This window comes from Trachypithecus francoisi, unplaced genomic scaffold (genome assembly GCF_009764315.1).
Source record: "Trachypithecus francoisi isolate TF-2019V2 unplaced genomic scaffold, Tfra_2.0 Lachesis_group12, whole genome shotgun sequence".
Lineage (NCBI taxonomy): Eukaryota > Metazoa > Chordata > Mammalia > Primates > Cercopithecidae > Trachypithecus > Trachypithecus francoisi.
The window spans coordinates 99569225-99583186 of record NW_022681457.1 but is presented as its reverse complement, the minus strand read 5'-3'; the positions used below and the strand labels follow the sequence as shown (position 1 = coordinate 99583186).

At 43.7% G+C, this 13962-nt stretch overlaps 2 protein-coding genes across 15 annotated transcripts in view; one reads left to right on the top strand and one right to left on the bottom strand.

The window, feature by feature from the left end:
• Positions 1-7788, top strand: part of TMEM50A (transmembrane protein 50A) — a 29484-nt gene extending 21696 nt beyond the window's left edge. For 3 of the 4 annotated variants that reach the window (XM_033227761.1, XM_033227760.1, XM_033227762.1), the window contains 2 exons: positions 1180-1240; positions 6078-7788. In XM_033227761.1, the coding sequence (XP_033083652.1) occupies positions 1180-1240; positions 6078-6123 (107 nt within the window). In that variant the 3' untranslated portion in view covers positions 6124-7788. The remainder of the gene's footprint in view (positions 1-1179; positions 1241-6077) is intronic. The other variant, XM_033227763.1, reaches the window with a different exon arrangement.
• Positions 6077-13962, bottom strand: part of LOC117093095 (RH-like protein) — a 70455-nt gene continuing 62569 nt past the window's right edge. For 8 of the 11 annotated variants that reach the window (XM_033227744.1, XM_033227745.1, XM_033227748.1 and 5 more), the window contains one exon: positions 6077-7980. In XM_033227744.1, coding sequence (XP_033083635.1) covers positions 7954-7980 — 27 coding nt within the window. In that variant the 3' untranslated portion in view covers positions 6077-7953. The remainder of the gene's footprint in view (positions 7981-13962) is intronic. The other 3 variants (XM_033227750.1, XM_033227752.1, XM_033227741.1) reach the window with 2 other exon arrangements.

Here is a 13962-nt window from a genome sequence, read left to right as displayed (position 1 = left end):
ATGGTTATTTAACGTGAAATGGTAGTGAAGACCTATGCAAACCATCTGTTATGTTAATCAGATTAACCAAAGCTGTTCTGAAATGAGAAAATTTTGACAGTTCACCTATTTATTGTGCCTCTGTCAGTGAGCAGTCATTGACAATTCCAGTAGAAATTTATGAGAATTTCAACTTCATTTCTAGATACTGCCAGAAAAAAATGTTGCTCCAGCAGTCCTTCCAATCTTAGTTAATGGCTGGCTACTCTATCTTTCCAGGTGTTTAGGCCAAAAGCCCTAGATGGTGAAGGTCTGTCAAAGATGACACTTGTCTTCCTCCCATGCCCCACATCCAGTCTATCTGCAGATCCTGTTGACTGTGCTGTAAAATATATCCTGAGTTGAACCACCATTTACCATCCTCCATTGCTACCACCCTGGTTCAATCCATCATAATTTCTTACCTGATTTCCTGGAAGAGCCTCCTAACTGGCTTCTGTTTCCTCTCTTGCCTCCTTTAATCTACCCTCAGCACAGCAGCCAGAGGGATCCTCTTAAAATATGTCAGCTCAGATCACTTTTCTGCTCACAACCCAGTGGCTTCTCATCTCACTCAGTAAAAATCAGAGTCCTCACTGTGACAGCCAGGTCTCCCCCGCCCAGCTGCCCTCTTTCTTTGCCCTTTTCCTGCTCTTCCCTCTTGTGCCTACATGGCTGTTCCTGTAATACATTGGCGTGCTCCCTCAGGGTGTGTGCATGGCTTCTGCCCTCACTTCCTGTGTGTCCTTACTCCAGTGTCACCTTCTCATGGGGGGTCTTCCTGGCCACCTGTGTCCAATGTCACACTACACTTCTCTACCTTTCCTGCACTATTTTATCTTCTTTTTATTCAGTATATTCTCTGGTTCCATGAAGGCAAAAAAAATTGTACCTGTTTTGTTTATTGCAGTATCCTCAGCATTAAATAGGGCCAGCATACTGTTTGCCCCCAGTAAATATTTGTTAAATGAACGAAGGGAGCTATCATTTACTAAAGCCATGCTAGACTCTGTCACATATTATGTCATTTTAATACTCAAGCCAACCCTGATTCCAAGAAAAATCAATTCTTCTAGGTGGGAAAACTGGTATTTGCCAATATATCTGAAACTAAATGTTTTGAGATCATAACCTTCTGAACACTGCAATTATTTTTTACAGAAAAAGACATAGTATACCCTGGAATTGCTGTGTTTTTCCAGAATGCCTTCATCTTTTTTGGGTAAGTTTGTTTTGCATTCTTTAATCTTACCTTTTTTTTTTTTAAAAAAAATAGCTTTTTTATATCATTTACTATATTTAGTTGCTTACTCATCCAATACTCCTCCCCCATGATATTTTCATAAAACATGAAGAGTAAGGTTGAGAAGGGTATTTTTTTTTTTTTTTTTTTTTGAGACGGAGTCTCGCTCTGTCACCCAGGCTGGAGTGCTGTGGCCGGATCTCAGCTCACTGCAAGCTCCGCCTCCCGGGTTCACGCCATTCTCCTGCCTCAGCCTCCCGGGTAGCTGGGACCACAGGCGCCCGCCACGTCGTCCGGCTAGTTTTTTTTTGTATTTTTTAGTAGAGACGGGGTTTCTCTGTGTTAGCCAGGATGGTCTCGATCTCCTGACCTCGTGATCCGCCCGTCTCGGCCTCCCAAAGTGCTGGGATTACAGGCTTGAGCCACCGCGCCCGGCCGAGAAGGGTATTTTAAGTAGTTAAGTTGGTTTGCTGCCAACCTTAGGAGCTTACATTAATTTTTAAGATTGCTACCACGCCCCCTTTTAATGAGTGAGTATGATTCATGAAGATTTAGTTACATAACACTGGTGATGTTCATTTTAAACTTAGATCTCTAACAGTTGCTTTAAATGAAAGCCTGCCTAAAACCATTTATCCTTAAATTTTGGTTTCTGATATATTTTATAGTTCTGTCCTTGATATTGTAGAATTTGTGAGTGAGATTGAGGTGTGGAGGAAAAGCCCATTTTTTATCCTTCCCTTTCAATTACAAATGAAAAGATGATGAAAACCTCTAAAAACCTCAAGGCTTTTATCAATAATCGTCTCTGATGTTCATCTTTCCTAGAAATGTAGGGCCTGCCCTTTACCCATACTGTTCCTCCAACCACTGCCACCCCCTCCAGCCCCCATAACCCATCCCCGTCACTGGCCGAAAAACCCCACAAACAAAACAACTCAACAGCTCTTAATCCTCTGCATCAGGAGCTTTGGTGTTTTTTGGTTTTTGTTTGTTTGTTTGTTTGTTTGTTTGTTTTTGAGACAGAGTCTCAGTCTCTCACCAGGCTGGACTGCAATGGCGCAATCTCAGCTCACTGCAACCTCTGCCTCCTGGGTTCAAGCGATTCTCCTGCCTCAGCCTCCCAAGCAGCTGGGACTACAGGCGCACACCACCACGCCTGGCTATTTTTTTTTTGTATTTTCAGTAGAGACAGTGTTTCACCATGTTGGCCAGGATGGTCTTGATCTCCTGATCTTGTGATCTGCCCACCTTGGTCTCCCAAAGTTCTGGGATTACAGGTGTGAGCCACTGTGCCCGGCCTGCATCAGGAGTTCTTTTTTTTTTAAAAAAAAAAAAAGATGGAGTCTCGCTCTGTCACCCAGGCTGGAGTGCAGTGATGTGATCTCAGCTCCCTGCAACCTTTGCCTGCTGGGTTCAAGCGATTCTCCAGCCTCAGCCTCCCTAGTAACTGGGATTACAGGCACCTGCCACTTTGCCCAGCTAATTTTTTGTATTTTTAGTAGAGACAGGGTTTCACCGGGTTAGCCAGGATGGTCTTGATCTCCTGACCTCGTGATCCACCCGCCTCGGCCTCCCAAAGTGCTAGGATTATGGGCATGAACCACCGTGCCTAGCCAGGAGTTCTTAACCTTTATTCTGTCAGTAACCTTCTGAAGGTGAGAACTCACCAGACATTTCCATATGCAGGAAATTGGTGTTTTGCATATTTCTGGAAAGAGTTTGTGGCTTTCATCAGATTTTCAGAGAAGTCGCTAATCCAAAAAAAGGCTAGGAATCTGATGTATATTACAGGACTTTTCCTTCCCCTCCCCTTCCCACCCACCTCCAAAAAAGAAACAAAAATCCCATGTCTTCTGAAGCCCTCTTGAAATACTAATAGTTGCTCTTCAGAATGAGCCACCAGTTGGTATTCACACCTATTCTATTCCATCACCAGGCATTTTTGCCATTTTGTAAAATCAGTTTGGAAATAAGAAAAATGTAAACTTAGATGTGACAAGATGCACAGCCTCTTTGGGTTATACCTTGTATCCTATAAGCAAATTGAACTCCAGGTAATGGACACAGCAGAGTGGTTGTAGCAGATTGCCTGTTGTTTTAGTCCATTTGCATTGCTATTTAGGGGTACCTGAGGCTGGGTAATTTAGAAAGAAAAAAGGTTTATTTTAGCTTTATGGTTGTGCAGGCTGAACAGGAAGCATCAGCATCTGCTTCTGGTGAGGGCCTCAGGAAGTTTCCAGTCATGGCAGAAGGCAAAGTGGGAGCCAGCATATCACATGAAGCAAGAGAGGGAGGAAGAGGAGGTACCAGCCTCCTCTAAACAACCTCTCATGTGAACTAACAGTGAGAATTTACTCATCACCAAGGGGATGGCACTAACCTGCCATTCATGAAAGATTTGCCCCCTTGGCCAGGCACGGTGGCTCATGCCTGTAATCCCAGCACTTTGGGAGGCCAGGGCAGGTGGATCACGAGGTCAGGAGTTCAAGACCAGCCTGGCCAACATAGTGAAACCCTGTCTCTACTAAAAATACAAAAAAATTGGCTGAGCATGGTGGTGCACGCCTGTAGTTCCAGCTACTTGGGAGGCTGAGGCAAGAGAATCGCTTGAACCTGGGAGGTGGAGGTTGCAGTGAGCCAAGATCGAGCCACTGCACTCCAGCCTGGGTGACAGAGTGAGACTTCATCTCAAAAAAAAAAAAAAAGATTTGCCCCCATAACTAACACCTCCCACTTGGCTTTAGCACCAGCATTGGGGATCACATTTCAACATGAGATTTGGAGGGGACACCTGCCATTCTGATTCGTAACAGAATGGTACTGAGCAGCAGCATAGGATTACTATTTCAGAAGTCAGAGTGGACAGATGTCAGTACCAGAGGTGACCATCTGACAGTGTAGGAGAGACTGGTCCCTGGCTCTTGCCCGAGAAACTCTTCAGATTGGAGTTCATAGCTTGTGAAGAGTATTCTGAAGTTACAGTGTCTCTTTTAAGCTATTTGGACAGTAGAGGCCTCTAATAACCAACTTCAGTTTTTTTTTGTTACAGCAGTAGATCTGATATTAACTACAAGAGCAGAGATCTGGGATGACAGGCACATGCCACCATGCCTGACTAATTTTTGTATTTTTTGTAGAGACAGGGTTTTGCCATATTGCCCAGGCTGGTCTCAAACTCCTGGGCTCAAGCGATCCACCCACCTTGGCTACCCAAAGTGCTGGGATTAAAGGCGTGAGCCACCATGTCTGGCTTATAGCCCCCATTTCATTTGGTGCCTGGGACTGTGCGCCAGCTGCCCCATAGAGCATGCAGGCAGGCATCTGCACTCTGGCTCATCTAAGGCACCTGCGGGTAATTTGCCACCCTCGGCAGTTGGCTTCCCAAAGCCTGGCTGTGTTCATTCCCTGTCTCCTCATCTCCTACACCATAATCTGGCCATGGTGGATTCTTCTTTGTTCTGTTAACACCTCAGTTATCATTTTATGCATATAGTTGCCCTCTTGCCCCTTTTAAATTGAAGCCTTGAGGACAACTGTAGACATTCCCTCACCTAAACCCTAGACCAGGGGTGTCCAATTTTTTGGCTTCCCTGGGCCATATTGGAAGAATTGTCTTGAGGCACTCATAGAATACACCAACAATAGCTGATGAGCTTTAAAAAAAAAATCACAAAATAAATCTCATAATGTTTTAAGAACGTTTACAAATTTGTGTTGGGCCACGTTCAAAGCCGTCCTGGGCCACATGTGGCCTGCACTTTGCAGGCTGGACAAGCTTGCCCTGGACTTAAGCTCTGTGAGGGCAAATTCCTGTCATACCAGTCTCCTGGGCTTTTCTGGAAGCCCCATGCTTTTTTATGCCTCTTTCCCCTTTGATGTACTGTTTCCTGTCCCCAAAACACCTGCCTTCATCATCCCGCTAGGTCTTGTTCCTACCAATCTCCCATTCAAACTCCTGTTTTTCCACAAAAGCCCATCTCAAATATTACCACCTCTGTAAATCCTTTTCTAACTTATTCAGGGCAACTGAATTCTGTGTTTCTGTGCCCCCTTAATACTTGGTATGTAAGTCTCCTTCCCCAACCACCCCCACGCTTACCACATCGCGTTAGCAAGAATGAGAGCAATTTGAGGGCAGTGGCTTTGTATCTTATTTTATAGCCCTGGCACCAAAACAGTTTGTTGAATGAATTTGATAAAATCAGACCTATAGGGCTGGGCACAGTGGCTCACGCCTGTAATCCCAGCACTGTGGGAGGCCGAGGCAGGTGGATCACAAGGTCAGGAGATCGAGACCATCCTGGCTAACACAGTGAAACCCTGTCTCTGCTAAAAATACAAAAAAAAAATTAGCTGGGCGTGGTGGCGGGCGCCTGTAGTCCCAGCTACTTGGGAGGCAGAGGCAGGAGAATGGCGTGAACCTGGGGGACGGAGCTTGCAGTGAGCCGAGATCGCACCATTGCACTCCAGCCTGGTGACAGAGCGAGACTCCATCTCAAAAAAAAAAAAAAAAAAAAAAAATTAGACATATAATGGTTACATAGTAAACACTGGTTAACTTTTTAAAAGTCACATGTGTCTTCAGTACTCGAAAGTTAAGGTTGTTGGGAATATGGTGGTTAATAGCACAGTTGAACATAATGGAAGAATTCACTACCTTAGAATGATCAGTTTCTGTTTTGATACATTTGGTACCAAACTTTCTTCTACAACTCATCACTTCTTTGTTGCTTGTTTCACACCATTCTTGAAATCTCACATATTCTTTTCTCAAATTCAGGGAGTCATGTGGTATTTCTTGTTTTATTCACAGAGGGCTGGTTTTTAAGTTTGGCCGCACTGAAGACTTATGGCAGTGAAAACATCCGATTTCCCACAGCACAACAGCCCTGCTTGGGTTTGCTTGTTTTTTTACTGCTCACTCCCAACCTTCTGTAATGCCGTTTTCTAGACTTATTTCTGAGTGTAGTCTCAGCTTAAAGTTGTGTAATACTAAAATCATGAGAACACCCTATTTAAACAACAACCAAAAATCTATTGTGATATGCACTTGATTAACTTATAAAACGTTAAAGCAAACTTTCACATGAATAATTTTTGTCAAATTTTATCATGGCATAATTTGTAAAAATAAAAAGAAATTACAAAAGAAATTATGGATTTGTCAGTATAAGTATTTGTCATATCTGAGGTCCAAAACCACAATGAAAGTGCTCTGAAGATTTAATGTGTTTATTCAGATGTGGTCTCTTCTGTGTCAAATGTTAAATGAAATATAAACATTTTTTAGTTTTTAAAATATTTCATGGTCAGAATTCTTCCTCACTATAATTGGTATTTACTTTTACCAAAAATTCTGTGAATATGTAGTGTTTAAGTGGCTTTTGAGGGTCTCCCAAGGGGTGAGTGGACGTGTTGGAAGAGAGAAGCACCATGGTCCAGGCACCAGGCTCCCCACGTCCCTTCCGTGGGAAGCTCTTCCGCTGTGCCTCCCATTCCAAGGGCAGGAGGATATGACTCAGCCATGACACGTGGTTCTAGTGGGACGCACAGTCACTCCACACCCACCGTTGAAGGAGAGAGGAGAAAAGGAGAGAGATTTGACACTCCGGTCTTACACAGGGGATAATTTCTTTGTAGTTGTTCTGATAATAAACCGGGTTCCATGTTTCATTTCATCTGTATACTGAACCACTAGCCTAATAGACCGGCACGGTCAACCAGAATGACAAACATTAGCTACTGGGAACTCTCGTTGTCTCTTCCACTTCGGAACTCTTGTCCCCACAGGCTCCCCACCTCTGCAAGATGGGATACACTCTTCAGAACCACAGTTTGAAATGTCTTTCATAACATGTGCTACAATTAGCCTTCGGAATATTTGCTGGGTGATTTAAATGTGTGGGTCTCTTTTCCATGCTAGCATCGTCATCTGACAGTCTCTATGCTGTGAATATTGCCTGGTGATCAAGACTCTTCTCAAAGAAATAACTTGCTGTCATCCCACATGAACTCCTGATGTTTTTTCTACAAAAGTTCATAAAATGTGAAAATTGGAGAAGATCTTAGAGGTTGAAGTCCACCTTCTCTTTTCACACAGGAGGGAACCCAGACCATGGAAATTTAAGTAACTTCCTCACGGTCACAGAACTGGTTTTTTAATCCTCAGGCAGTGCATCCCCCCACCCTACAACTGAGCACAACCTCTTTCCCCACAGTGCAATTCAGAATATGCTCAGGGAATGCCAGCCACCTTGTAAAACTGCTGGGATAAAAGCATGATTCCCACAAGGACTAAGTATCAGTGATTTGTAATTTCCTGTTTTGTACTATCTGCTTTGCTCTTGTAGACAAGAGTTAACTGGGTAGCATACTTTATTAAGCATGAGAAAGAATCTTAAGAATTGTCAATAAAATTAACCCAAAACTTTAATAATGTGTCTGTAACCAAGAAAATATTGATAGCATCATCCTAATGAAACTAAACATTTATTTTAAACTTATTAAATTGACTCTTAAACTAAGTTTTTAGTCTTTTATTTTTTAATATCAAATCTGTCTCTGACCTTGTTTCATTGTACATAAGGAGACTTTGCTGTCACGAGCGTTTCTCACGTACAAATGCAGGCAACAGTGAAAGGAAGTTGTCTTGTTTTTGAACAGGCCTTGTTTTTCTTGGATGCTTTTTCTTAAAATCCAACAGCCAAATGAGGAAACTGTAAAAGCAAAACAAACATTTTTATCGCAGATGAACCCACATACTGATTTTGACTTGATTTCTTGAAACTTAAGCCTAAATGTCTCATCACAAAGACCTTAGAAATTCTTTAATAAAATCTGAATTGGAAGAGATCTTAGATAGGTAGGTTTTATTTCATCTAGTGTTTTACATGGATTGTTGATAAATGGCCATCTGGCTTTTGTTTGAATGCCTCCAAAGACAGGGGACTCACTATTGCCGTATGAAGTAGCTCATTCCATTTGGCAGACAGTTGAGATTGTTAGAAAGTTAAACTGCACCTCCCCTGGGCCTAGTTAAATTCTTTGGAGAAGTGTAGAGAAAAAATCTTTTTCTTCTGCTTGCCAGTTTTTGTTTGTTTTGTTTGTTTGTTTGAGATGGAGTTCCACTCTTGTCTCTCAGGCTGGAGTGCAGCAGTACAATCTTAGCTCACTGCAACCTCCGCTTCCCGGGTTCAAGCAATTCTCCTGCCTCAGCCACGCGAGTAGCTGGGATTACAGGCGCCCGCCACCATGCCCAGCTAATTTTTGTATTTATTTTTTAGTAGACATGGGGTTTCACCATGTTGGTCAGGCTGGCATCAAACTCCTGAACTGAGGTGATCCACCCGTCTCAGCCTCCCAAACTGCTGGGATCACAGGCCTGAGCCACCGTGCTCGACCTACATGCCAGTCTTTCAAGTGTTTGAAGAGCCTTCTTAGGTCTCCTTTGGCCTTCTCTTCTGCAAGCTGTGCATGCAGTGAATGCTGAAGTGTTGCCACACCACAGCCCAACATACAACATCGCTGCATTGGCGTAAACTTGGACCACGGAACTCTGAAACCGGAAATCAGGGTAGCTAACACTTGTTTGCTAACATTTCACATACATTATCTCCTTTAAACCCTAACAACACAGTGAGAGAGTTACTGTTATCTCCGTGTCAGAGATGACGAGACTGAAGCTACAAGATCACAGAGCTGGCAGTGGTAGAACCCAGATCTGTCTGACTCCAGAACACAAACTCGTAGAACATGGGATTTGATCTCATTTTATAGAGGAAGAAACAGCCCCAGATAAGTGACCTATCCAAGGGCACCAGCCTGCCAGTGGGTGAACTAGGACTAGAATTCAGATCTGCCTCCCAGAACACTGGCCCTCAGCAAGGCTAGGGGAGTCTGTTAGCAGGCTGCTGATGTGTTTTCCTACTTTACTTTTTCTTCTTTTTTTAAAATATATATATTTTTTGAGACAGAGTCTCCCTCTGTCACCCAGGCTGGAGTGCAGTGACACGATCTCAGCTCACTGCAACTTCCCCCCAGGGGTTCAAGTAATTCTGCCTCAGCTTCCCAAGTAGCTGGGATTACAGGTGTGCACCACCACACCCAGCTAATGTTTTTGTATGATTTTGCTTTGCTTTGTTTTGTTTTGAGATGGTGTCTCCCTCTGTCCCCCAGGCTGGAGTGCAGTGGCACAATCTTGGCTCTGCAACTTCTGCCTCCCCATTTCAAGCCATTTTCCTGCCTCAGCCTCCTGAATATCTGGGACTACTGGTGTGCGCCACCACACCTGGCTAATTTTTGCATTTTTAGTAGAGACAGGGTTTCACTATGTTGGCCAAGCTGTTCTTGAACTCCTGACCTCAAGTGATCTGCCCACCTCAGCCTCCCAAAGTATTGGGATTACAGATGTGAGCCTCTGCACCCGGCCTGTTTTCCTACTTTACTTTAAAAGCTGGCTTTCCTTGTGTTGTTGAACAAGCATTTGTTGGACCCGTACTGTGTTTCTAGAACATTTATTTGAAATCAGAAGTACGGGTGATACCACTGTAACAAGAGGTTTTTAAAACTTTGCATAAAACAGCAAGAGGGACTCTTAACACACTTTGTTATGTTTTTGTACCAAAACAGTAGTGTTTATATTTCTTGGCAATAAAATCATTTTTAAAAATAAACTGCAAATACTCAGAAGTCAATGGATAATCTTCAGCACATTGCAGTTACTTCAGAATCCGCCCTACACTCAATCCAATCACTCTACTTCACTCTCAAACTTTCATGGTAGGCATCCCTTCCCCATTCAAACCTTTGGGAGTTTCCCATTTATTTGCCTCAAGGATGAAATTGAAGTGGCTCTAGCCACCTTTCAGCCTTTTCACACAATGCCTAGCCAGGTTGCTCCTGCTGCTTCTGTTCCCTGCCCCTTGCTTGGAATGCCTTGCACTTCCTGCTGCTTAGCCAAATCCAACGCAACTCCATGCTCCGTTCTCGCTGACCTCCCTATGACCTCTCCCGCCTCTCATTCCAGCAGCTACTGCCAGGATTGCTTGTTTCGTTTTACATTATTTATATTTATTTATTTGTTTTTTTTTGTTTTTTTTTTTTTTTGAAACAGAGTCTCGCTCTGTCGCCCAGGCTGGAGTGCAGTGGCACGATCTCAGCTCACTGCAACCTCTGCCTCCCGGGTTCAAGTGATTTTTCTGCCTCAGCCTCCTGAGTAGCTGGGGTTATAGTCGCGCACCACCACACCTGGCTAATTTTTTATATTTTTGGTAGAGACGTGGTTTCACCATATTGGCCAGGCTGGTCTCAAACTCCTGACCTCAGGTGATCTGCCCACCTCAGGCTCCCAAAGTGCTGGAATTATAGTTGTGAGCCACCATGCCCAGCCAGAACTTCAGTTTATGACACAATCTTTCATGTGTCTTCTGCTTTCATTAAAAGAATAAACCTTTCCCTTCTTTATTTTAGTTTAATAAACCATGGATTTTATTTCATGCTTAGCAAAGCACAAGGGCTCACTGACATGCACTTCTTAAAACTAATTCCGGCCGGTCGCCTGTAATTCCAGCACTTTGGGAGGCTGAGGCCGGCGGATCACTTCAGCCTGGCCAACGTGGTGAAACCCCATCTCTACTAAAACTCCAAAAATTAGCCGTGGTGGCAGGCACCTGTAGTCCCAGCTACTCAGGAGGCTGAAGCAGAAGAATCGCTTGAACCTGGGAGGCAGAGGTTGCAGTGAGCCGAGATCACACCATTACATTCTAGCCTGAGCTACAAAGCAAGACTCTTGTCTCAAAAAAAAAAAAATAATAATAAAATAATAAACAAACTGAATTTTTGTAAATAAGTATCTGGTGAGGACCACTGCAGGAGGATAGGAGATTAGCATATCTGGCTCCTGGAGACCCATAACTAATATTAGAATTGTCTCTCTGGTACTTCACACCGTGTCACAAATTGGGTAATACATGTAGTGGAATGAATTAGCAAATGAATGAGTGCATTTTAATAAACCATCGGAGGATGAGATGGGTGCCCTTGGGGAGTGGTGAGTGCACCCTCCTAGAAGTGCCAGGTGTGGTCTGGCCTGTGTGAAGCAGTGGCTGAGCTGGCTTTAATGTTCTTCCAACCCTGGCAGTCAGTTCCATGAAATTCAGTAAGAGTATTTAAAATGTCCTGTTGGATGGTTTGCAAAGAAATACAAATTTTTTAAAAAATCACCCCTGGATTTATCAGCTTTGCAAGTTTGCATCCTTGCCTCTTTAATGGATATTTGGCTTTCAACTGCAAGCTGAGAATGGTACACTGCCGAATAAATGGTCCTACTCAACCGCGAGAAAACAAGTCAGAAGATTTCTGGGGGTGGGGTGGGGGTGGAATAACTTTTCTCTAGTAACTGTACTCAACACATATGTGGGGTGTCTTTGGAGCCAAAAGACATCAAGTTTCTTCTTTTCTATGCATTAGTTCTGTCATTTTGGGCAAGTTGCTTAATCTCTCTAGGCCTCCGTTTCATCATCTTCAAGACTGAGATACTTACTTTTTTTTTTTTTTTTTTGAGATGGAGCCTTGCTCTGTCACCCAGGCTGGAGTGCGGTGGCACAATCTCGGCTCACTGCAATCTCCACATCCCAGGCTCAAGCAATTCTCCTGCCTCAGCTTCCCAAGTAGCTGGGATTGCAAGCATCCGCGACCATGCCTGGCTTTTTTTTTGTTTTGTATTTTTAGTAGAGACAGGGTTTCACCACATTGGCCAGGCTAGTTGCAAACTCCTGACCTCAAGTGATTTGCCCACTTCAGGCTCCCAAAGTGCTGGGATTATAGGCATGAGCCACCTCACCTGGGCGAGATACTTATTTTTATGCAGGGTTGTTGTGAGGATAAAATCAGGTAATGTGGAAAAGCACCTAGCACAAAATCAGAAGCTGTAGGCTTGCAATATGATAGCTCTTATGCTCACACATTCCTTCGTGGTTGGCTAAATCCCTAGTAATAAACTTTCACATTCATGTGGTGGTTTGTATTTTACAGAATGTTGTTACAGACATTATTACCTCACTTGATCTTTAAAATAACCCACTTTTTTAGATACTGCAAAGATTACGACTCTTATTTTACCAGTGAAAGAGGTCGAGGAACTTGACTACATAATACATACATTACATAATGTAATACAATACATTTACTCTACATTACATAATACATGACATTACAGAATGATGGCTAACATCGGGTTTCCTCATTCCAAATGCACACTCTTTCTAGTTTACCTGTTGCTGCAGTGGCTAGTGTTAGATAGGGTTCCTCGGATTTCCTTAATTTATCCAGCAAATTTTTTTTCAGAGACAGGGTCTTACTGTGTCACCCAGGCTGGAGTGCAGTGGCAGGATCATGGTTCTCTGCAGCCTTGGCCTCCTGGGCTCAAGAGATCCTCCTGTCTCAGTAATCCCCAAAGTGCCGGGATTACACGTGTGGGCCACTGAACCTGACCTATCCAGCAAATACTTATTGCAACTCAAGTGACTGAGCTGGAGATCTATCCTGTTTGTGGTATCCTTGGTTGATTAGCTTAGTACTTGGTATAGAATAGTTATTCAATATATACTTGAGGAATGAATGAATAGATTAAACCAATTTTCTGAGTCCTTTCAATACAGCACCCTGATTCTGCTAAATAGGCAAGAATCCTTGCAGGGGACAAAGAGAGATTGGCTGTTGGGAGAAGCTAGGAGCTGACAGCTGCATAGAGAAGCTGATCAAGTCAGTTACACGCAACAACACGGATGATTCTTAGAGTAATCACGCTGAGCAAAAGAAGCCAGACAAAGGGGAGTATGTGCTGCATGATTCCCTTTGTATAACATTACAGAGGGCTGGGCACAGTGGCTCACACCTATAATCCCAGCACTTTGAGAAGCCAAGGTAGGAGGATTGCTTGAACCCAGGAGTTCGAGACCAGCCTAGGTAATACGGTGAAACCCCATCTCTACAAAAAAAAAAAAAAAAAATACAAAAATTAGCCTGGCATGGTGGCATACACCTGTGGTCCTAGCTACTCAGGAGGTGAGGGGGGTGGATCACCTGAACCTGGGGAGGTTGAGGCTACAGTGAGCCATGATGGCATCACTGTACTACAGTCTGGGTGACAGAGTGAGACCCTGTCTCAAACAAAAAAATTACAGAAAAAGCAAACCATCTACAGTGACAGAAAGTAGTTCAGTGGTTGCCTGTGGGTGGAACCAGGTGGATAGGGAGGGAGGAATTTCAAAGGAGCAGGAGGAAGTGTGTGGAAGTGATGAGTGTGCTCCTTGTTTTGATGGTGGTGGTGGTCTCTTGGGTGTATAAATACGTTAAAATGTATCAAATTATATACTTTAAATATGTGCAGTTGTTTTGTTTTTGAGACAAAGTCTTGCTCTGTCACCCAGGCGGGAGTGCAGTGGCATGATTTGGGCTCACTGCAAACTTCGCTTCCCAGGTTCAAGTGATTCTCCTGCCTCAGCCTCCCGAGTAGCCGGGATTACAGACGCCTGCCATCACGTCTGGCTGATTTTTATATTTTTAATGGAGACAGAGTCTCACCATGTTGCCCAGGCTGGTCTCAAACTCCTGATCGCAAGTGATCCACCCGCTTTGGCCTCCCAAAGTGCTGGGATTACAGGCATAAGCCACCATACCCGGCCTAAACATGTACAATT